The sequence below is a fragment of the Pseudorca crassidens genome, chromosome 3, assembly GCF_039906515.1.
Source record: "Pseudorca crassidens isolate mPseCra1 chromosome 3, mPseCra1.hap1, whole genome shotgun sequence".
NCBI lineage: Eukaryota > Metazoa > Chordata > Mammalia > Artiodactyla > Delphinidae > Pseudorca > Pseudorca crassidens.
The window spans coordinates 8,122,518-8,148,265 of NC_090298.1; the positions used below are offsets into that span (position 1 = coordinate 8,122,518).

At 40.7% G+C, this 25,748-nt stretch overlaps 1 protein-coding gene across 4 annotated transcripts in view; it reads right to left on the bottom strand.

Annotated features, from left to right (window-relative positions):
* The window catches only part of SEMA5A (semaphorin 5A), a 486,740-nt gene that overhangs the window by 172,793 nt on the left and 288,199 nt on the right, over positions 1–25,748 (bottom strand). For all 4 annotated transcript variants that reach the window (XM_067730359.1, XM_067730362.1, XM_067730361.1 and 1 more), the window contains one exon: positions 5,517–5,579. In XM_067730359.1, the coding sequence (XP_067586460.1) occupies positions 5,517–5,579 (63 nt within the window). The remainder of the gene's footprint in view (positions 1–5,516; positions 5,580–25,748) is intronic.

A 25,748-nucleotide genomic window follows, 5' to 3' on the forward strand; every position in this document is an offset into this window, starting at 1 on the left:
GGGTCAACCTGTCCTTGACTTTGAAGCAATTCCTGCTTGAATTGAGGGCTGACATGCACAGTTGCTGACTCACCGAAAGAGCTTTTAGATGCGACAGGCGATGCCCACTTGATCTCAAGGACATAAGACCAAGGCCCCAGCAGAGAGAGCATGTATTTGGGGACAATTTTCTTCATGAAATAACTGGGTTTGCCCTGCAGCACTTCATCATATTTATTTCCCAAACAGATGTTCTGCTTGAAGAAAGGCTAACTGTGGGTCTTGAAAAACTGGACCATCCAATCAGATGTAAATATATATAAACACACACACACACACACACACATATATAAGACATATATACATATATAGGAGACATATATATTACATATGAATATATATGCATACATATTACAGAAGCATTTATATAAATATATAGACATACTATTATGTCCATATTTAGATATATAAATATAGATATTTATATGTATATCTATAAAACTATAAATATATGGATACACATATATATGAATATATATTAAAAGAGTGTATGCTATATAAGTGTATTAATAGAGTATATTATATATATTTATTTACCTAATGAGATTGTTTTCAACTGAGCTCTGACTCCAAGGGTAACTTGTTAAGGAACCTCAATTTTATGAACCAACATTTGGTATGTGTAATCTGCACAGGTTGTTAGTATCTGATCTTAAAGAACCCTCCGTTTTGGGAGCAATTATACAGAACAAAGGCAGTTCTGTAGTGTGCTGCCTGCAGCAGTTAACTCATAGCTTTCCAAATATTGGCACCTTGGATGAAAACGTTGTTTCACCCCCTACATCACAGGTTCCCAGGCGGGATGGCATCATGGTTTTCTTCTCTGGAATTTACCTGTTTATGAGCAGAATTTGACAACCTGGGAAGCAGGACCACAGGACACAGCAGGAAGAGCAATACACAGAGCACTGGATTCTAATCCAAACTCTCCCACTAACTTGCAAAATCATTCTAGGAACTTGGTGTTAAAAATACTGAAATGAGATCACAAACGAGAATCTTTTGAAAATTATAAAGTATAATATGTGCATAAAGGAGCTCTTTCATTCCCTTAATAATCGGTTGTGTTTCCTCTGTAAAGTTCCTAAAGGTCATGGTAGGAAGAGCTTTGGCTCAGACATAATAACCCCAAGCAGACAAGGAGCTTTTGTTAGATCACAAGAGAATCGACTATTTACGTTTAAAATAACATTTGTGTAAAACACATTTAAATACTTCTAGAAGCCAATGTCTAGAGTGATGTTTCAAAAATAACTAAATCCAACAGATTTTATTATGAAACCTTTTTGAATCCATAAACAACACAGATTTCCCACTCTTGTTTTCATAGATAGGATGTTTAAGCCATTTCAGGTCAAGTCACCCCTTTTCTCCCAAGTGAGCTGAAAATTTTAAGTAAAATAGAATTCAAAGCTCACCAAGAATTGACAGTCTCCGTCCTCCCTTCTCTGCTACACAGGCTCAAATCAAAGATCAGGCTACATTTTCTTGAGGTTGATTCCCTAAATGGTCATTTTAATCGACTGAACGTGAAATGATGTCCGTGTCGGTCCCAGCAACATGGGGAACACGAGGAAATGTGCCCTCTCTCTTCTCCCCTCTGCAGCCCTCGGAGGAATGCTCTCCCCAGAGGACTGAGTGGGCGCACCCCTGAAGGCCCAGCGCCTCATCCACGCTCCACATTCTTGGCTCTGCAGTAAAAGGCATTATGTGGAGAAGCACAGACCACTTTTCTTAGGGTAGGAAAAAATGAGTTCAGACAAAATGGCTAGCATTTTTCACATTTTTGAGATGTCACATTTTGCATTACTCTATTTCAGGGAGAAGGGAAACTTTGTAAATTTGTGTGTAAGTTTCCATATTACTCTAACGCCAACAAAAATAGAAAACAATTGAATTCTTATTTCTAAACTCAGGGCTACTAAGAAAATCTGAATTCCACTCCCCCAAAGAGATGTTACATTTCAGTCAAATGGACTCTATGGAAATGTCTCCTGATTTGGCTCCTTGAAATGTCAGAACAGGGAAATTGGGGTTGAATGAATTCTGAATTCAGGGACTAGACCTTTGGAGCTGTTTGTTTCCTTCCCTTCTGCGTTCCAGGAGCTGGGCTCAGGGTCTCTGATGGCTGTTGTGCCAGGTGCCACTTTAAGAAAGCCACAGAGATGCTATAAAAGAGAAAGGAACTAGTAACAGAAAATGAAGAGCCCTGGATGTCCCTCTGCTCTCACCAGCCCTGGACCAGCCCAGCAGCGCTGCCTAGGCTGCTGCCTTCATAGACCTATCACATCATTTTGTGCACATGAACTTCATCGCACATGGTTCTGCTACAAAACCGAATTCTATTTCAACCAAGCGTAGGTTGTTCAAAACTGTCTGTGAGTTTATCAGTGTACTTCATGCAACCTAAAAGAATATGCCATTTCTCTTTCTCACATTGGCACTTTGAAATTCATCTTCATCTGTCTTAATGCATTCATCTTAAAAAAAAAAATCCCATCCACAAACACAGTTTGAATCGATTTATAATTACTGGGGTTTGCCATTGTTCTTAGCCCATTGAAACCAGAAACATGTGGAACTTAAAGGTACGATTTTCTTTGACAATGTTTGTTTTGCTCATTTTCTTTCTGTGTATCAGGAAACCTCAATTATGTATAATAATGATCTGTCCTTTCTGTGAATCAAAGATATATTCCTAATAGGCATGAAAGATGGCCTTTCCTGTGTGTTCTCTGGTTTTTACTTGCTTAATTTCTAAGCATCAAACAACCAATGATCACAGCTTAAGGAAAAATATGGGACAATTTTGATTCAGCAGAAGCAACTTTTCACCTCAAGGAGTAATAATCTACTAGTATAAGGCTACCACACGGATTGTTTTAAAATTGTAGACTCATAGACTATTAGCAGGAGAAACCTTGGCTAGATTAAGTAATTGAATGTTTTCCTTTAACACACAGGAGACTGAAGTCCACAGAGAGGACATTTTTTTAAAGCCCTTGAAATGAATAAATAAGTGTGATCTAGATGAAATATGAAAGTACTCTTAAAGGGAGAGCAAAATTCAAAATAGACAATGTAAAAGTTGCCAATACAATACCATCTTGGGAATTACGCCTGGGATTTTCACCCAAGTCACTGTCCAGCAATGTCTGGAGACATTCTTGGTTGATCTTGGTTGTCATGATGGGTGAAAGGAATGACTGGCATGTGGCAGGTAGAGGCCAGGACAGACTCCACCACAAGAAGTGGCTCCGGCATCAGGAGTGGTGAGGGCAGAAGCCAGATGAAGGCTTACGTGTTTGCTCGCTCCTTAGTGGAGTGAAGTCAAACAGCCACTACAGGCTGTGTCCTGGGCTCAACAAGAATTCATGTGGCCCAGCTCAGGGGAGGGGGCTGAATAACTAAAACGCAGACTGACCAGGAAATACAAACGGCTACTGAGAAGTGATGCAGAGTGGGGTGGGACAGGTCAGGCAGGAACCCCTGAGGAGTGGGGACACACAAGTCCAGGGAGATGGGGGAGGGAGGCAGGGCGGGGAACAGTTAGATGGGGCCTCGGAAGGGAAGGAAGGCCCAGCCACCCGCCGACCCAGGGCTACCAACTACACATGTCCTCAGACAGGCCTTAAGACAGGCAGGCGTCCACAAAGATTTTGGCGGGGTTTCCCAAAACTGAATAGTGCTGCTTGTGGGTGTATCACAGCCCCAGCAAGAAGGAAGGGGAGGAAGAAGCCCTAAAGTACCAGAGGAAGATGAAGACAAGAAGAGAAAGGAGAGAAAAGAGGAAAAGTAAAAGGGAGAAGAAAGCATGGGCAGAATGAGGTCACAGACGGTGCCCAGGGACCCTGGGGGCACTGATGTCGCCAGACAAAGGGATCAGTGTTGGCATGATAACCTTGGAGAGCGAGGCCAATGCTTCCCATCAGTGGATCTTGCTAGAGGAAAGAAAGTCGTTTTTCCCACCCTCCCCCCCGAGGCAGATCTGATTCCCCAGCTTTCACTCCTCACTACGAGGGTCTTACTTGAAGAATTTCTTGTGCTCCGAGATGAGTGAGAAGCAAAAAAAAGGGCAGGAATCCACCTGTCATATCAAACTTGTAAGTGTTACAGGGAGGAGAGGAAAAACCAAATAGGAAGAACGTTTTCAAAGGCTTCATACATAATTTATACAAACTCCTCTGAATTTGTTATAGAGGTAAATAAATTTACTATGTACTGATTTATTTATTTTGGGGGGTAACTTAAGAGACGATATTCTGATTCTTTGGAACCTGGTGCCACTTTTAAATCTTCTTGTGCCTCTGATGCTTTATCTCAGAGGTACCTTCTGAGGTTAGATATCTTTCAATAAACAGCATTCATCAATTTCTGCTTTTGTAAAATGTCTCCAAGTGTTTCTCTAGCTAAGATCGCATTTTCTTCCTTCTCTCCTTCCTTCTGCCTAGTTCTTTACTTCCTAACTCTTTCCTAGTTTTGGGAAACCCAATGACTAAGTTTGCTGAGACCTGCCTCCATGTCTGACTCTCAAAACTGTTGAGTTAAAAGACAAAGAAACAGGAAATGAAATTGGGTAAAATAAAGTGCGTAACCCTCTTGGACAAACACAGGTGGTGTAAGCATCTTTTAGCAGCGCCCTCTCCGTTTGCTGTATTTTTCCTCAAGCCCTTGGCCCTGGGACCACACTTTGTGCAGTGAGCCCTCTTTGCTGCTCCCTGTGAGTCTGCTTTACTCGGTGACCCAAAGTGTGATTCACATCGGAAAGGCCCACGTTCCAATAAAGTATGAGATGATCACTAACAGAATGAGACATAATGAGCTTATGCACCAGCTGCAGAAGCACTTCCTCAAGATGATCCAGTGGGATTTCCTCAGAAGCAGACTTCCTTGGAAAATAGATTCATGTCTCTTTCTAAGCCCACCAGTCGTGTGAAAGTAGGCCTGCAATGTGCACAGTAGCTCAAGAGATGTATTTCCAATGTTAGCTATAATCTGCTCTTTCCTTAGGAACTTGGCCATGTAGAGTTTCATATGGAGAGAGAGAGAACTTATTTTAAAGACATGTTAAGATGAATTATAAAAAACCTCAAATCATTTTTGATATAGTAATTATATTTATCATATAGCTACATTCTGGAGTTAGCTGTAAGATATGATTGGGGGAAATTAAAATAGTATTTTCAAAATTCAAGCCCATATCTTTCGAAATGACATCATAACCAATTAATTTCTGATCTTACTCTAATGACTGGGAGTGCAAATTATATCTGATCATATGTTCTGAATCCTAACAGCTGATTGTTGTTAATCTTGCTTCAGTGTTAAAACCTTGAGAACTGACTGTGCATATATTTTGAATCTTGCTTCTTTTTTCAGTTTCCATGGCATCATAAGCGGGAATAGCCTTCATATTAAACGTTCCACGTACTATCCCTCACAAAGGTGATGACTACCCATCATGGCATCTTCCTTACCTGGGACTTGCCTTTGCTGTAACAGGCCTTCTTGGTTGCTTCATCACACTCCCACTCCACAGCCTATAGGAAACACCAAAACGACAACAACTGAATAAAAGGCCTTTGACTGAGTAAAAGGGAAAAAAATAATAAGGTATCGGTAACCAGATTAGGTAAGGTGGGCACACCATGACACCAACATTTTCATACTAACATAGAATTTACACCAAAAACATGGAATTCAGTCATGTGGGTTTACACTGAGCTTTCAAATTGAAGCATTTTAAAGGACTCACCCCCTAAGTATTTTCATTTGCGCAGTAATAACGTGCTTTAAAACTAGTCAGTATAAGAGAAGCACACGCCCTGAGTTGGTGACTACTTCACTGATTACAGACACACTCATTTCAGTAAAACTACAGAAGAGATTCACAGTATGCTGAAAAGAGAAGCCTTGAAACAAAATGATCTACATTCTCATTTAGAGGTGCATGTCTTAGTTTAACCGTCTGTCATTTACCAATATTCACAGATAATGAAGCAAGAGTGATTTTGCATATCCTTACTCCCCAAAGACATATATAAATGATGAAGAGTCAATAAAATAAACAGCTCACGCAAAAGCCCAGCTACTACTTCCTCCCAATGCCAATAATTTTTATACAGTTATTAGCTCTGGCTAAATACTTAGAGCCATGACTTTTAAATTTTCTCCCTCACTTTCCAAATCTAACTCACGCTGATCAGTGTGATATGCATTCTTTCACATCTGATGCTAACCCACAAGTGGACCTGTGATTAGTTAAGGTAACATACAGAACCTACTTCACAGGAAGAAATGATACCTGCAAACATTAATGGCCAATATGTTGAGACTGTGAATCATATTTTGAAAAGATCTAAGTATCTGAGATATATATCTTTTCCATTATTTTATGGAATGTGGACTTTTATAGGGCAAACATGTTTTCTCCATTCTGTCCACCTGTTACTACAAGTATGTTCTATCTTACTATTAGAGTTGGATTTCTGAAGAATTCAAGATTTCTGAAGAACCAGTTAAATCATTATCAGAAAAAATTGAAGCGAGGGACAATTTGCTTTTAATTTGGACTATTGTTACACAATAAACTAAACGAAGCCAAAAAATACTAATGTCAAATATTATGAAAGAGAATAATGCCTTCACTCTTACTTCTAAAAAGAAGGTTTTTGTTTTTTGGTTTTTGCTAATTCTCCTAAACTGAGAATAACAAAGTCATATTAACACCATTATCTAATATCTACTGTTCTCCAAAGAATGTTACATAACAGAGATTAAAACATAAAACGCTGCATCTTGCATCTTATCTTACTTGGCAAATATGAATTCATACGAAAAGTGTTCTTTTCTTTTGTATAAAAGAGAGAACCACTTCAGTGCCTTTCAAACAGAAACAATACTATAACTGTTTTCCCTTGTGCAGACTTAGAGATTTTTGTCTGTGTCAACATCTGATAAGAGAAGTTGTTCATTCTTCCTGTGATGTTTTCCTGTTCATAATGTTTAGTGGCAACAATAAGGTTACAGCTAATTAGCATCTAATGCAAACAAATGGCTTGAATTCCTTACTAGAATGACAAATACTTTTATGAGAAGTGATGACACCTCCAGAGAAGAGATAAGAACTTCATGTACAGTTGCATAATTATATATCCCCATGAAGCACAGATAAAACAAGCACACTGCTGTTATTCTGAGTGGAGCTTTCCTTTAGCACATCCCTGTATAAAAGCTCATTCTGTTGTTTTCATTTAAATAGAGATATCCATGCCTTCGCCCTTACTTAAACTCAAAACAGAATTGATACACTATGATACATTCTTTAGCAAAGTACACCCCATAATAACTTGGATTTTATGTATCATCAGGAGGATTTAGAGTTATATATCACAAGGAGGAATGTGTGCTCTATAATTACTAGGAAAATTATCAAGTGAAATGATTTAGATAAAGAGGAATTCCTAGTGGCTCTCACTGGTTTACTGATTTTGTTGAAAGTTAAATAGTAATGCTGCCTTCAGTAAACTCAAGAGCTGCAAGGGGCAGAGTTACAAGAAGAATATTTATCAGATGCCATCAAAATTCTTCAAATCCTTCTGCTGAAATGGCAAACAATCAGCTTCCCAAGTCTGCCTAATGTCCAAGTAACCTTTGCATTTTCAAGATAAACACTGGCCAAGGATTGGAAGGGGATAGTAAGAGGAAAAAAATGTGAGAGCTCTCAAAGATATTTCATTGCTTTATCCAGTTTCGCCAGAAAGAGCAACTGCTCACACAAGTTTATTAGGCCAACAGAAAATAGGAAAAATCTTATAGATTTTTCTGAAGACGGTTATTAAAAGTAGCAAAGTTACTTTCCTGAGGCATTTTTATTACAATATATCAACTTTCCAGTAATGTTCAAATCCAGAATTAATTAAAGACTATGATTGTATAGCTTTTCTGTTGATTCACTTTCTACCTGACTAGAAGGCAGGATAAAGGGAAATTATGTTAAGAATGGAACTGAACTACCTATTGTAGCTGAACACATGTGATTGGATGTCACAGAATTTGAAAAACAATGGAGTAGGAAAATGTGTCTTTTCAAGATTGGCCTAAAACTGGGTGTTCCAGACGAATCACCTAATGTCTGTTCACTCAGCAAACTAGATTTTACCTATTTGACCACTTGGCAGCAATGGAGAAAAACACTTTCTCTATAGAGAAATATGGATATCAATGGAACTCTCCAGTACCAGATTTCTCAAAGTTACTCAATTACTCCGTTTGAATTAGATTATGTTTTAACCTGGTCACAACTTTTCTTTATTCCACAAGATGTATTCTAATCAATTAAACTTCTTTAATCCAGCCTTCTTGTTCTATTATCAAAGGAGATTCGTTGTTATTCTTTCATGCATCATAATTTTGGAACAAATCCCACTGCTGATTTATGAAGCCATCTTTCTGGCTGACTCCTTCTAAGACACTTTTCTCCCCACCCAAACCTATGTTTATGACAGTCAAAACGAAGGCTAGGGCTTCCCTGGTGGCGCAGTGGTTGAGAGCCCACCTGCCGATGCAGGGGACACAGGTTCGTGCCCCGGTCCAGGAAGATCCCACATGCCACAGAGCGGCTGGGCCCGTGAGCCATGGCCGCTGAGCCTGTGCGTCCGGAGCCTGTGCTCCGCAACAGGAGAGGCCACAGCAGTGAGAGGCCCGTGTACCGCACACACACAAAAAAAAAAACCCAAAAAAACAAAGGCTAAGGGGTTCCACATTCTACATTTCAGATCTCAATGCAACACTCATGATCTTCTATCCTGGGGATTAAATCTTTAATTTTTGTCATCTCTTGTCTTTTTCTATTGCACCAGAGCCTAGTAGAGAAAAGGAATCATAATTCACTACCCCATTCTGTATTTACTTTATTATCTCCTTCATTATATTTTTCAACAGCAGACACGTAGCAGCGATAATGTGGTTACTTGGATATCCAAAGGCAATGAGTTTGAAACATCAACGTTTTAAAAGACACAGAGTTTCAGGGCTTCCCTGGTGGCACAGTGGTTGAGAGTCTGCCTGCCAATGCGGGGAACACGGGTTCGTGCCCCAGTCCAGGAAGATCCCACATGCTGCGGAGCGGCTGGGCCCGTGAGCCATGGCCGCTGAGCCTGCGTGTCCAGCGCCTGTGCTCCGCAACGGGAGAGGAGGCCACAACAGTGAGAGGACCGCGTACCGCAAAAGTAAATAAATAAATAAATAAATAAATAAAATAAAAGACACAGAGTTTCCTGTTTGTGGCACAGCTTTTTTTTGTCTGTACATAGTTAGAAATAACATCTGTGCTATTCAATAATTTGCAGAGGTGTTGCTTTACACAAATGCACTCACCATTCTCTCTTTCACTTAATAAATATTCATTAAATACCTACTAAGTGCAAGACACTGATAGATAATGAGTGATAGAAGGAAAAACACACATACAGATAATGTCTGCACACATCAGGTATTAGTCTACAATAAAATATAAGTGAATTCCATCAGCCTAGATAACATCATGCTAAATCTGAGAATGCATCTGTGGTCATTTTCATTGTTGCAGTAGCCACGTTCATCTCAGAATCCAGTGGGACACTGGAACTTACAACATCATCAACTTTCAGGAATTGACAGTGCTATGGACAGACCTAGAAGGAAAGTGAGTAGGTTTACAGAAAATCATTTGACACCTGCTGAAACCCTGGGGATCTATGGAAGCACCTACTGCTTCATGACACAGCACACATCTCCCTGTTGTGTGCACACATTTGCTCAGGTTATGACAAACAGAGCTGGGATCTCAGGAGTAAATCAGATGTGAGAAAGAAAAAGATTGGCTCCTTTTATGATCGAGTTACATACATATAAATCCACAGTTCTCGGAAGTATATAAACAAAGTTGTGTATTATCACATTCTGCAGCGAGAGAAGTTAATTAGACAGGGACCAGCAAAGGCAGATACTTTTCATAAAAATGAAGAGAACAACATTCTAGGCAGATGGACCAGTACTCTTTCAGCAGATGGCTTTGCTAATTAGATACTGGCAAAAGATAACATTAAAAAAAAAAAAACTAGTTTAATTACACAGTGCCAAAAATTAACAGCCACCTGAGGGCTTTTCTTTAATATGTTTGCATTCATATTCTTATGGTATGGATTTCTGTGAAATGCTGGAGAATGTTAAATTGTCATGGCGATTATAAACAAATTGCCGGGGAATGTGAGACTGTATGTGTTCAAAAGAGAAGCAGAGTGCAAACGAGTCAGAACTTGAAACAACTGTGATGTTTATGTGACCTGACTCAAGTGTCAATCTAGTTATCCTTAAGCAAAGGCATCTTCTTTGCTAATGGCTTTTAGTGGTCACAGATGATGGGTTCAAAACAAGTGGCACTTGGGAATTCCCTGACGGTCCAGTGGTTAGGACTCCATGCTTCCACTGCTGGGGCCCTGGTTCGATCCCTGGTGGTCGGGGAACTAAGGTCCCGCAAGACATAAAGGGGTAGAGTTGAGTCACTTTGGACGGATTTGTCCAGCTTGCCTCTCTGCCTTTACTCCTTAGCAGATATTTGGTGTATCCGTTCACTTTTAATATCAATTTGCCATACCCCTGCACTTATGCCCATGGCAAATATAGGCAAGTCCATTTCATTCTTACTGGTGGCCTCCAAATCAGAGAAGTGGAAGGGGACTTTCATCATATCTTCTAACTACTGTTTTTTGGTTTTTGTTTTTAACATCTTTATTGGAGTATAATTGCTTTACAATGGTGTGTTAGTTTCTGCTTTATAACAAAGTAAATCAGCTATATGTATACATATATCCCCATAACTCCTCCCTCTTGCATCTCCCTCCCACCCTCCCTATCCCACCCCTCTAGGTGGTCACAAAGCACCGAGCTGATCTCGCTGTGCTATGTGGCTGTTTCCCACTAGCTATCTATTTTACATTTGGTAGTGTTCATATGTCAGTGTTACTCTCTGACTTCGTCCCAGCTTACCCTTCCCCCTCCCCATGTCCTCAAGTCCATTCTCTACGTCTGCATCTTTATTCCTGTTCTGCCCCTAGGTTCTTCATAACCATTTTTTTTTCTTTTAGATTCTGTATATATGTGTTAGCACACGGTATTTATTTTTCTCTTTCTGACTTACTTCACTCTGTATGATACACTCTAGGTCCATCCATCTCACTACAAATAACGCAGTTTCATTCCTTTTTATGGCTGAGTAATATTCCATTGTATATATGTGCCACATCTTCTTTATCCATTCATCTGGTGATGGACACTTAGGTTGCTTCCATGTCCTGGCTATTGTAAATAGAGCTGCAATGAACATTGTGGTACATAACTCTTTTTGAATTATGGTTTTCTCAGGGTATATGCCCAGTAGTGGGACTGCTGGGTCTTATGGTAGTTCTATTTTTAGTTTTTTAAGGAACCTCCATACTGTTCTCCATAGTGGCTGCATCAATTTACATTCCCACCAACAGTGCAAGAGGGTTCCCTTTTCTCCACATCCTCTCCAGCATTTGTTTTTTAACTACTGTTTTTTGATTCTTACAAAACTGAAGTCATCCAACATTAGAGAAACATCTAACCTCAGACAGTCCCATAAATATGTGTTATAACTATTTTTTAAATCCTTATATCAAAGCCCAAGATTTTCTTCCACAGAATGATACCACATCAAACTTCCTTTGATCACTGCTGGGTGGAGCTGCCAACCTGTGAAACACTCATTGGGGCTTTTTGTTTTCTAATTGGGCTTTTTAAATTGAGGGCTGTTTTTTTTTTTTTTTTTAATTGAGCAGACAATGTATTAGATTCCTAGGGGCTTTGTAACAAAGCACTGCAAACTGGGGGGCTTTAAACAATGTACATTTGTTTTCTCACAGTTCTCAAGGCTAGAAGTCTAAAGTCAGCCAGAGTAGATTCCTTCTGGAATCTCCAAGGGAGAAGAATCCCTTCCTGGCCTCTCCCAGCCTCTGGTAGCTGCCGGCCATCATTGACCTTCCTCGGCTTATAGAAGCATCACTGCAGTCCTCACCTCTGTCGTTACATGGTGTTTCCCCTGTGTGTCTCTGTCCAAATGTCCCTCTTCTTATGAAAACGTTGGTATTTGAATTAGGGCCCATTCAATTCAGTAAAACCTTATCTTAACTAATTACACCTGCAAAGACTCTGTTTCCTAAAAAGGTCACATTCTGAGAGTCCAGGTGAGCATGAATTTTGGAGGGATCCCATTCAACACAGTACAGACAGCCAGACGTCGTGACGTAACGAATTCTGAAACTGACAATTGATAGCACACTGAGGGCCATTGCTCTGCTGCAAATTAGCTTCCAAATCTTACCAAAACACTGGTAACATTTCGTAAGACTTTGGTTATGTGCTAACCACAGCGCTAGGTGCTTCCTATACGTTTACCTCATGTATAAGTCTCTCTATAATTTTGTGTGGAAAATACCATTACGGTAATATTCCGGATGAGGACAGTGGCTAAGCCACTTTCCAAAAGCCACAAAAATAGTAAGTGGGGCACCAAGATTCAAATTTGGTAACCTGGCGGGAAGCCTGGGCTCTAAACCACTCTCCCTTCACTGAAATTGTCAAAGTAAGTGACCTTCATTACTGATTGTCACAGTTTCTTTCTTTCTTTTTCCCACAATTTAGAAAAATATATACCAAAAGCACAGAAGTGTGTGCACATCTAAGGTCAGAGCTGTAGGCATTCAGTAAATATTAATTAATCATAAAAGCCATCGATTCCCCTGTCATGGAATGTATTCATTTTTAAAGCCTCTGGACCCGTTCATGGTCCTACTATTGATTTTAAAGGGGACATGATTCATATAATGAAATTCTAGAGTTAATAACTGTATGGCCAGGGTATGATATAAAAACCTTAGGTTGATTTTGTGAAATTACACAACTTGAATATGAGAACACGGTCTGCTCTTGACACAGCGCAACGTTGTGCTTTTAAAACGGATGTTGAGATACCATCCCCTCTCTGCCACAGCCCTCCAGGGGCCCTTCATTCACCTGGAGTAAAAGCCAGAACCATCTGGAATGTTCTGTGAAGTCGAGCCACTTATTTTCTCTCTCTCTGATTTCCTAGTACCCTCACTCCCACACCCTGGTCTGATCCTCAGACAAGGCAGACCTGTTCCCTGGGGCTTGTGCACCAGCTAGTCCCATTTTCTGGGACCCACACCCGGCTAATGCCTGTGCCTCCTGCATGTCTTTGCTCAAGCGTTACCTCTTCACTGGGGCCTATATAATTATGTAGGACAAATGGCAATTGCTCTCCCCACCCCCGACTAGAAGGTGACTTCCACTTGGACAGGCATCTTGTCCTTTTGGTTCACTTCTATGTCCCCAGGGCCTAGAACAATGCTTCACACACAAGAACTCAGTTGTTCAACAATCCACTTGCTGAATAAATGCATGGGTATAGAATGCTCTCCACGCGCAGCCTTGCAAGTGGCTCCAGGTGCCCCCAAGTGGAAGGGACAGGTGAGGCTTTGGAGCCCTTGTGCTGGCTGGGCATGACTACCGTGCCCTGCGCTTCTGCGGCCAGTGCCCTGTAAGGATTCCTCTTCCAAACCCTTCCCTGCATCCTGACAACAGGAAGAGGAACACCAAGGTGGGTGCAGAATCCACTAGAGCACTAGAGCACGGATTTCCACACTTTTTCTGCAGAACACCCATTTTGTTAAGTAAATTCTTATGCCTAATCGCATATAAAAGAATGCAAAAGCGGTATGTACTAAATTCTTGTTATAAATATAATGCAAGAGGATAGCATTAAATCATTTAAAAAATGTGAGGTCCAGTGACCACTGAGTCATAGCACTCTCAGCATCCAGTCATTTCGGCCGCTTACTTTTGAAATAATACTGACGTATACAAATTAAGTAGTGTTAAACAAGGTCACCTTGGAATCTCAGTTAATTTGGAGTAGAATTTGAAATGACAGCAATTTATTCCCTGCTTTACAATATCAGGTTATCCAGGTAATATACAATAAAAGTTGCTTCACTGAGGACCGCCAATGCCTTAAAATTTTGTATATGGGGCTTCCCTGGTGGTGCAGTGGTTGAGAGTCCACCTGCCGATGCAGGGGACACGGGTTCGTGCCCCGGTCTGGGAAGATACCACATGCCGCGGAGCGGCTGGGCCCGTGAGCCATGGCCGCTGACCCTGCGCGTCCAGAGCCTGTGCTCCGCAACGGGGGAGGCCACAACGGTGAGAGGCCTACATATAGCAAAAAAAAAAAAAAAAAAAAAAAAAAAAAAAAATTAATATAATGACTTTTTAAATAGTGGAATTAAAACATATGCCATGCATAAAATCCCTTAGCATCTATAGACATGTGGGGCTCCAGGAAGCATATTTGGTTCTAAGGAACAAGCATCTTTGATAAGCAATTTAAAGTGCTTGGAATGAACCTGAAGATGGAGAAAAAAAAAAATAACAGAAAATGAGTTCTAATAACCCTACTCCTGAACATCAGCGAGCCCCTCTAGATGATTTTGTGAAAAAAAAACTTGCATTAGGAAAGAGGCCGGTATCAAAGGACATTATAATATCTGGTGTAATATTTAGAATTATGATTGTCAGACACTGATACACCAAACAACTGTTATCCTTCCAAAATGTTGCCATCAATGAAAGCGTTGCTGGAAGGTAAGCCTAGTCAGAGCAGCTGCTCTTAGTTTCAAAGAAATTATTTTCATGCATCCAAGAGGGTTTGGTTTGAAAAATGGCATATTGTCCAATTTGTTAGCCTCAATGTAGGCAAAAGCATCTAATTACTAGAGAAATGACTAGTATTTTTATACATAAATTTGCTAAAGTGTTTGTATATAAAATCAATCAAGCATGGGATAAAAGTGTTGAAATCAGAGTGGACTGACTTCTCAAGGACAAGCTCCCTAGCTGAATATTACCCAAATGTCTGAAAACTGTTGCTTCTAATGCCAAGTTTTCAAACATACAATTACGTCCTCCATCACCCGGATGATGCAATTCAAACATCACAAAATTTGTTATGTTCAACAAAAATTGTCATGTTCACTAGAAATTAAATATATATATAATAACTGAATTAAAATTAGACATTGTAGCTAATGTAACATTTATTCTGCACATGCAAAGAAGTACCCTGAAAGGAATAAATTGATTATATAGTCATGAAAAATATCAGACCAAGATGAGCTTTTTAACACTACTTGAAGACTTTACAGGACAATGACAAGAGGTCTTGTAAAATAAAAAGTAAAAATATAGGAGGAGCAGCATATTGGCATGGGATGCTCTGTAGGACCTCAATCGACTGGAAGGGTAAACAACTTTGTGTCGTTAATGTTGTGTTGGAAGTGTCTTCACAAAGTTAAATTTGTAGTATGGCTTTGACCAAAGCATTCTTATGTAGAGCACTTGACTACTGACAGTCACATTTCAGATCCATCGGGAAACTGAAGAGAAACAATTCTGGCCCTGATACAGAAATGAGTTTCCCAGCCATACAACAAGATTTTATTTAGGAATACAGTTAAAAGATTCAAAAGGAACTGTATCTCACAAATAACATGAAGGACCAAGGTTGTTATTTTGAGGCAACATGAAACAGACGTAGAAAAAGACTTCAGCAACCACAACGTGAAGATGCAGCAAATAAAGATGTAGACCCCTGTAATTCTTTGAGTTTTATTTATGTGCCTTATAAAACTTAGAGTTTTATTTGATTGACGTTAAAAAATAGTTGTGTCTTTTCAAGACACATTTGTGATGGTGTGTGCTAGGTTTCTCTCGCTGGAAGCATAAGGTCACTTTTATTGGGTTCATCGGTTTGGGTCCTATACTGTATTGTGGCTAAGTCCTAATGAAGGCATTCTACCCGAACTGTGACCTTAAGAGTCAACATAAATGTAAATATATGGGTTTGTTTTTAATTTTTCCATCAATATTTTCTATCATTTTTTGAAACTAGCTTCATGAAAACAAACAATACTTCACACCCGATTCCTTTTCTCCATGGTTCTGAGTTAGAATGCGTTACTAGATTCACTGAAGTACTTATAAAGGCCAGATTATGGGTCCTTACTGGGGAGTTATTTTATACTAACCGAACCACTCATAATTTTATTATTCACGCTATAAACATTTGCTTCCTGAGAGGCACCCTACCACTACAAAGATGGACTTTACTTCAACTTCAGAACATATTGATCTATTTGCCAGATCACAAGATATATGGAAAACCCTTTTTAGCAGCCTTATTCAGCATCAGTTCCATAAATTTCAGTTTGCAGCTGAGAGAAATGAACATTAAAATGTGTTTTGTGGTTTATAATATGGGCAGTTTCATTTCTCTCTTATTTTACATAAAATGTGTAACAGGGTGATATACTTCTGTTCAAGAAACATTATTTATAATATTACCACAATGTTAAAGGAGAACTTAATGAACATTATTGATATATTCACTTCCCAGTTAATATTTAACAGTCTCATAATTTTATGAATACCTGCTTGAACTTACGCAATCAAATAAATAATTTAGCATCCAACAGCAATGTGTGATTTTGCCATTTATTTCTTCAAGAATTTGTCTCTCTTCTATGGTATAATCAGTTTATTTATGTGCCAGGGGGAATATTATCATAACTGTTACTAAAGTCTTTGACGAGAAAGAGCTCTATCTCGTAAACAAGGCCAAAAGTGCTTCCAGTATCAGAATGAGAGCTGGTGATTTTTCTGACATATGCAATGTCTACGATATTTGGATTGAAAATGGATATTTTTGTTATAATTTTACAATAACTTGAGATAAACATCACTCAGTTCCCCTTTACCCCTTTCCATCTGTTCTCAGTAGATCTTTTGCTCTGTGATTAGCCTGAGTTGGTGATTAATTGCCAGGTGTTGCAACTTTACCCAATTTTGTGTGAAGGAATCTGATTTTGATCTCTATGGCTCTGAGTAGCATCCACAAACACAAATTCGTGTATGTCTTGGGGTGGGGCCTTGTCGGTAGATTTGAATAATGGCCCCTGCAAAAGATATTCATATGGTATTCCCTGGAACCAATGAATGCCACTTTGCAGAGCAAAAAGGAACTTTGCAGATGTTAAATTAAATTAAATTAAGGATCTTGAGATGGGGAAATTATCCTGTATTATTCAGGTGGGTCCTAAATACAAATGCTTCCTTATGAGGGAGGCAGAGGCACATTTGACAAACAGCAAGAAACAGGCAATGTGACCACGAGGCTGAGATTGAAGGCACGCAGCCACCAGAATCTAGAAAAGGCAAAGAAGAGATTCTCCCCTAGAACCTCCAGAGAGAGCGCGGCCCAGGAGACACCTTGATTTTAGCTCCATAACAATCATTTTGAACTCCTGGCCTCTAGAACTGTGAGAGAATAAATTTCTGTTGCTTTAATTCCCCAAGTTTGTGTTAATTTGTTACAGCAGCCATAGAAAAATGAATGCAGACATAATTACACATGAATTACTCATATGTGCTGTGTGCACACGCATGCACACACACACACACACACACACACACACAAATGATTTTAACGTCATCAGGTGAAGAAATTCACCTCCATGTTTCTGCCAGACACCTGAGTTGGTCTCTGTACATAGGAAAGATGCAGTTTCCGTTATGCAAGGTCTGTTGGGGGGATACTTGCAGTGGTTTGGGGAGCACTGAAAGCACCTGACCCAGGTGTGGTTAGGGATGAATCAAGGGAAGTTTCCCAGGACGGCAAGGCTTGAGCTCGACTGTGAAGGAACTGACAGTGGATGTTCATGAAAAGGGGAGGAATCGGCTATTATGAAGGCCTGCAATGGGAAGAAAGTGTGTGTCTGTGTGAGGACCTGAGTCCCTGGGGCGGGGAACAGAGAGGGCCGTGGCTTTTTGAGTTGGATGCAGCTCAGGACAGGCCTCACGAACCATGCCAAGGAGTTCAGATATTTTTCCTGAACTACAAGAAGCCACAGATAAGATGTTAAGCGAGATGTTGGCATGGTGAGATCAGTAATAGAGAAAGAAGTCCCTGGGGATGTGACAAGGCCTGGAAAGGAGCGAGGTAGGTGAACAGGAGATTGGCATAGAGGCCACTGCAGGCAGCCAGTGGGCAGATGTCAAGGGCCTGAAATAAGCAGGGACAATGGGATACAGAAGAAGTGTTGAGTGACCAGCCACCTAGTCGTGGGAAGAGCACTGCCTGTTGAAAAAGTAGATGTGAGGGAGGGAGATGCCCACTCACCTGGCCAGACAACTGGTGGACGTCAGTAGCTCAAAGCTGTCTAAACTACACTATGAAACTGATTCCACCCACTCCTCTGGCTAGGTCTGGGCTAAGCACTGTACACAATTCTGGACTGCCTTCTTTCAACCCCACAAGTAACCCCCGTCTCAGAAAAATTACACTACATTTACAATGCCGTTTGAAGTAAAACATAATAGAGCCGTAAATCTACTATCAAGATCGCAACGTAGTTGACAAAAAACCAAATTCATAGGACGCTTTGATCATCATACTTTTGAATCAAACATGCTTTAGTTCATTGGTAATAAATTCTGGTTTTTCAAAACCACCTCAAGCAAAAACAACAACAACCAGAAAAGCAAACCATATTCATCAAGTGAAAGGTGTCACTAACATTATAGGAATTCATAGTAGTTCAGTAAAAGAAATTCTCTTTCAAAGTCACACAGTGACTTATTTGCTTAGAATTCTGCATCCTGAGATAAGCAAGTGAGATGATATAAAAAAAAAATGACACAAACGGAAATGAAAAATGAGGGAAAACTTATAACCCTTGACTTACAGGACATTTAATAAAGCTCAAGGAGTTGAAATTTGTAAGTGGAAAAAATAAGGAAAATACAATAGAAAAGATTCAGCTTTCACGTCTGTTAGGAAGATTTCTCTTAGATGGTCACATATGTGGAAAATTCTGAGAAAGAAACATGCTATTAAAAAGTGAAATATGTATTCACTTCCTAATCAGCCCAATTCAGAATTCACACTGGAGTTTCAGGTATACTTGGATTTCAATTATTATAATTCTCAATATCACCAGAGGAAATTTAATGCCATTTTTAGGGAACAATTTGGGCCTGACTGATTTTTCAAGTTGTGATTTTGAACGAATTCATTACTGCTGACCTTTTGAATCAGCATAGTGAGTTCAGCCAGACCCAACAGACAAACATGTATGCAGAAAGCTGTCAGTCAATCTGGAGCTGACACAATGTTACAAGAGGAGCAATACAACAGCAGAAACCAGGAATCAGACAACGAGTGACAGTAAGACACCCTCAAATACCTGCCAGAAAGATATATTGGGGAAAATATTCTAGAATTCCTGATGGGGATGATGTCTGCTGTTCCCTCACCATAGTCACATGAAGCAGGCACTAGTATTAAGTTCATCCTACATAGTAGATCAAAAGGTAAACGACGTACAAAGTTCTCCAAGCTATTAAGCAGATGACCTGGGATTTGCGCCCAGGCCACCTGGCTTTAGCATCTCTGACGTCCGCGCATGGGCTATGGTCCCTTGCTTTAGAGAGTAGGGCACTAGGACCGCCCAGATTCCTGATGCCTTTCTGCCTCACCAGAGTCCTAGGCAAAGATGGAGTTTGCTTGCTTTGAACTTTTCAGAGGAAATAAAATGTGTTGCTTTCTCTTTGTAATGAAAAGAAGAAAGGCTCTTGGTGGGAAAACGGGAAATAAAATGATTTGGTTGAAGAGATGATGCCTGTTCACTCCGCCTTTACTGAGACTTTGACAAAACCATTCCTAGTTTCAGCGTTGACTCCGTACCATACATACTCATTCATTTGAACGCGTTGGCAAGCATCCCCCTGCCCGTCCCCTCTGAGCTCTGAAAGGGCACGGAGAACACAGAAATCCATTTAATTGAGAATAGTCTATCACTCTGCAATTCTGTTGAATTGTTCAAACTCATTTGAAATAATATTCAAGGTAAGACACAGAGCATATATGAGAGGATAAGTGTGTCTATAATCCCAAGGAACCACAGGGCCTGGGGCACTCCTGGGTGCTTATACTCGCTGGGAGCTGGCCGAACCGGTCTCTCCTAGAATGTCACTCTTCCTCGTGTCCAAACAGTCTCAAGATTCCCCTTGCTGTCCTCTTACCAAAGGACCCAGCCCTGCAGAGTCTTCCTAAATGGTTCCCAGGTTGTCAACCCTGCCACCATTAAAGGGGGAAGCCAAACCTTCCTCCGGAAGCCATCACACAGGCTGTAGCAAAGCACTGGCTCTAAAGTTAGTATTTTCTAGCACAATCATACCCTAAAACAGCCCTAACGTCCCTGAAATAAGTGATGCTAACAGAGGTACCCTCCTCATTTCCTGAGGCCTACAGGTCTGATTGGGCTGAATAATTAAGCGAAGCTGCTTTTTCTTACTTGTTTTTCCAAACAGGATCACTCTTTCCCGTACACGTCTATATGTGCTCTCACCCAAGGGAAACTGGTCTAATGGATTATGATGATGGATAATTAGGTCTCTTAATTATTTTCTTAGGATTATTGTAGCTGTGAAATTCAAGCCACGTACACATACATTCAAATAGCAATGATAAAATATTTAATTGCTTTTTAAATTTAGAAATGATATCTGGTTTTGAGAACTATCTCTGTCCGAGCGTGTTCATCATTTTTCTTTGCATATTCAAAGACCTTTTCCATCTATTTATAACCATTTTGATTGGTTTACCTTCTATGGTGGTCTGACAAATGTCATTTGTCATTGGTTAGATTTGTGTTCATGTTAATACACAATCTGGGTGATTCGACCAACATATAATGCTTAATTACCCAATTTTAATCGAATCTATTTAAAACATGGATGCAGTAAGTCCAAATGTGGCCTATAAAACCTCAGAATTTCACCTTTTCTAGATATCCGACCCTGGGCGTTTCTATATTTCATCCCTAGGGCTTCTCTGTCAGTTCTGGCTTTTCCTTTAAACAGTGATGAGTCTCAGGAGGGAGAAGCTCTTAGCTTCAGGACGAAGGTTTTACGTTGCCATTACATCAGTGATAAACAAAGTTATCATTGCATAATAGTCCTAAGACGGCAAAGCAAACTTTCTCTTCTGATGCTTAACAACACTAAGGACGGTCCTTGAGGCTTGCCTGTGTTTAATATGAATGAACTCGTGAAACAGGAAATATGGATAAAAGTCCTGTGTAACCCTTAATCATTTGTAATTAGTTCTATGCCAAGAACACACCCCTCCCCCAGACAGGCAATGTTAACTATCCAGTCATATTTCTACCTAACCCAGTTTACAACTTGTAAACTTATTTATCTAATATTTTACTGACAAAGAATATTCTGTCTGTGACAAAATTTGGGATCCAACGGGCTCCTTTCCAAACCCTCCTGCATTTTAGGAATTCCGAGCCTAGCAGAGGTGACAGAAAAGTCAAGAGTGATTATAACGCAACTTGGGAAGTAAAAGTGTACCCTGGGAAAGCATGGAGAAAGGAAGACACTGCGTAGAGGAAATGGAGCGTCACACGAAGAAGCTCAGCCAGGCTCACATCTGAGCAGGGTTGGAGGAAAAAGGGAGGCTCCTCGGGTAAAGGAAAGGGGCAGATGCTACCTGGGAACAAGGCAACAGCATGTGTAAGGTCTGTGAGAAGTGAAAAGGCATCTCACGGTCAGGGAACTGCAAGAACGCTGTACGGCTGAAGGCCCTGAGGGACGGCGGGGACCAGCAGGCTTTGATGCTGGAAAGGGAGAAAATTCAGACCGTGAAGTTTCTTAGATGATGCAGTTTGAAAACAGACACGTTTACATTTAAGGGGTTTAAGTAGGAAAGTAATATAATAGTTTATCTACATTAAGACATTAATCACAGTATGAGGCAGGGGAAACTAAGGCCCGGAGCATTGCAAACAACTGACCAAAGTCAGGAATATGATCAGATAAGCAGTTCAGAAATTGACTGAGGAAAACAGATTGAAAAAAATGAGAAAACAGAAAACAACTCATGAAAGAACATTACTTAGTTTAAGCCCATGGGGGATAAAGCGAAGAGGCCAAATTCAAGAAGCCTGAATAAGGCAGAATCAGGTGTAGAAGTGGGCAGAATGTACAAGTACAGGCTCCATAACGGAGATGGGAAACACCACAGACATCGAGTGCTGTGGACAGAACGTCTTGAGTCTGTTGTCGGAGATCAGTTTGAGGTGCTGCATTCAAACGGTGGTGGTGCTATGAAAAAGTATTCTATTGTTCAGGAAGGAAGCTGAATTGGAGGTAAAGAAAAAACGTTTATTTTGAGCTTTATATTGTCTTTGCTGGGGAACACAGGGGCTATAGTGATATGAGTGGCTCAGAGGTTGTGATTTGGCTGTTGTTTTGTTCTTTTCTGGGAAGGGAATGGAACAAGAAGTTGCAATAGCTCACACAATCACGAATCTGCATTCTACATGCTGATTAACAGGCAGGGTCCATGCCCAGCTGCCGATCGTACTACCGTTATAACTGAGGATAAACCAAGACCCTTGTGTGAAACACTCTTGTTCAGAGTGAGAGATGAGTTACTGGAACACAAAGACGCATGGCCAGAGCACGGTGACATTAGGATGAAGAAAACTCAGTGCAGGTTGTTCTTCCGCAGAACAGAGTGAAGCGTCCATCACAGCAGTTGACTGTCTAAGCGTTTTGTTAATGACTTCTCAAAAGCATTAGAGACTTGACCTCTCTTCTTCTAGAACCACCTTCTCCCCACGCTCTTTGACTCTTATTGTCAAGGCTGTCTTCTTCACTCACTAGTTGCTTCTTCTCAGCTTCCTTTTTCGGTTCTTCCTCTGCTGTGTTCCCTCCAAATGGTGGCCTGCCCCTGGCATCTGCCTGGCACTCTCATCTTTCCTTCTTGAGGACGATGACCTGGTCCCATGATGGTGAAAACCATCAGTACGATGTCTCTCCATTCCTATCCATTGCCAGGAAGTATTCATTCTTCTAACCCTCATCCATTGCCAGGAAGTATTCATTCTTCTAACCCTCTCTTGGATACATCCCATGGGATAATCAAAGGGGGTCTCCAGCTGAATGTATCCAAGTCACCATGCATGGTTTCCTTCAGTGTGTCCCAAATTGTTTCTCCCCACCGTGTTCCCATATCACTACCCACTCAGTTGCTCGAGTAAAAAATATATGAGCCATCCTTGATTCCTTTTGTTTCCTCATTGCCAACATCCAAGCCACCAGCAAATCCTATTGACTGTAACAGATATAAAAAGATATCAACCCATCCATTTCTTTACCAGTATCTCATGTCTAAACTGCTGCAACAATTTCCTAACTGGTGTTCTTCCTCCAATCTTGCCCCGTTATAACCCCTTCTCTACACCTCAACAAAAAGTATCTTCTTAATATGAAAATTAGACCATATTGAATACCTTCCTGTGGCTTTCCACTGCACTTAAAATAAAACCCAGAGTCCCTGGCCTTGTTCACACACTTCGTGAGATTTTACCACCACTTCTCTGACCATGTGACACCATTCCTCTGCCCCTTGACCACTAGAAATCAGTAACTCGAAACTTTTTACATTCCTTTGGCTCACCAAGGTCATGCCCTCTTCTGGTCCTTTGGATCTGCTGGTCTCCCTTTCCAGAAATCTCCTCCCCTCACCTCTGCCTGATTCCCCATCATTCAGACATTACCTCAAACATCGCTTTCTAAGGGTGGGCTTTTCCCGACCACCTTATCTACAGAGCCCCACAGACACTACCTATTGTATCACTGCATTTGATTGTCTAATACTTTCCTTAACTATCAATTGAGTAAATGTTTGTCTCCAATGGTTATCAAATTTCTAAGAGAAGAAAGTCCTTCTCTCTGGCTCACCCCTTTACTCCCTGCACTCAGAAGTCTGCCTGCCACATAGGACATCCTGATAAGAAAATTTTGAAAGAAAAAATGAATCTAGGAGTTCAGGAAGGCACAATGACTTTGCCTTTAGAAACTTTCCGAACAGAAGATAAAATTTTGTTTTGGGGTGGCACGTGGGATCTTCGTTCCCCAACCAGGGATCAAACCCGTGCCCCCTCCAGTGGAAGCATGGAATCTTAACCACTGGACCATCAGGGAAGCCCCTGGAAGGTAACAATTTTAAGGCAAAAAACCTCATTGCATTTGTTATCACGTGACCTTGTTTCAAGACCATAGGTTTAAGATGAGTGTGAAGTTTAGGCAAATCATTTTGCACATCTATACAATGGGAATAATAATCCCTGTTTTTCTTGTTTCATTAGATTGTTGTAAGATGTGAAGAGATGGATGTGAAGCTCTCTATTAACTCTAGGGCAAAGTAAGTCAGTAGTAGCTGGGCCTGGGATCTTCTGTCTTCATTAGGCATTGGAAAGCTCATTCTTGTACTGATGGATTTGCTGCCCATTGAGTGGGTGTGGCATAACCAGGGTGGTGGCCATCACCACCTGGCCCTGAAGAGTTTTGCATCTGGCAAGAGTATTTGCATCAGAGAATGACTCCTTTGCAAGGTAAAAAACACAGAGAAAACTTCTTAGCTCTCATCTCTATAACTTCCTCATAGCAGCCTGTAGTAAGACATTCAGATTGCCCTACAGATGAAAATCAGCTCACTTTTTGCTTTCAATAGGATACATGGTGCATGTACTATTACACTGGAGAAAGAGCCGCACAATTATTATAACAGGAAAGAGTAAAGCTCAACATACCTGGCAAACTATATATATATAATATGTATGTCTTTTTTTCCTACCAAATGAAGTTACACTGAAAGCAAATCAAATGAAATAAAAGCTTCTGTGTCATATCTACAAATGTTCATCAAAACAGACAGCTCCAGCACAAATTATGTGGTTTATATTAGGGACTCGGACTCTGTATGGCTCTAAAAAATGGATTATAATTTCTCCTTGGAACAAATGAGGTCAGTGAATAATGTTTAGAAAAAATGAAGCCCCCTACCTTCTTCCTCCCCCGACGTGAGCCACAAGGCAGCCCTAGCGATTCTGAAGCCCGGCACTCGGACCTTCAGCGGCGGGCAGTGGTGCTGGCCGTGGCTTCCAGATGTTTGACAGGGGCAGCAGCAAGAGGCATCAGTGGGATGTGTCCACAAGGTGCAGGGGTAGGTTACAGAAGAGCGAGCAGAGGAAGGCAGGCTCTAGAGCACTCTACACACGGCAATGGAGGCCCCCAGGAGGCGCAGAGAAGGCTGGAAGAGGACAAGGTGGGCCCGGGTGATGTCACTGCACCCTATGACCAGCCGCCGGCGCCTACAGCAAAAACCCAGAGGTTTGCCCCTGCTGAAGACTCATTTCGACTCAATACTGAAAACTGGCTGAGAAGGGTCACTGAGGAGAAGAGTTGTCAAATGTCACACTGCTACAATAAAATAGAAATGTTCACGCTGATTTGGAATAGCTAGAGAAGTTACAAGTCTTGCCCTTTTCCCATCACATAGGTTCCCCAAATGCTAGTTTGAGGTGTAACTCTATGTATTCATTTTAGTTCTTAAATGAGAGGGCTTGGTGAACCAAAATTTCACTACACAATAAAAATCCTAACTACTGGGTTAAAAACGTATAGCTCAAACTTACTCAGTCTCAGGGATGGTGTTA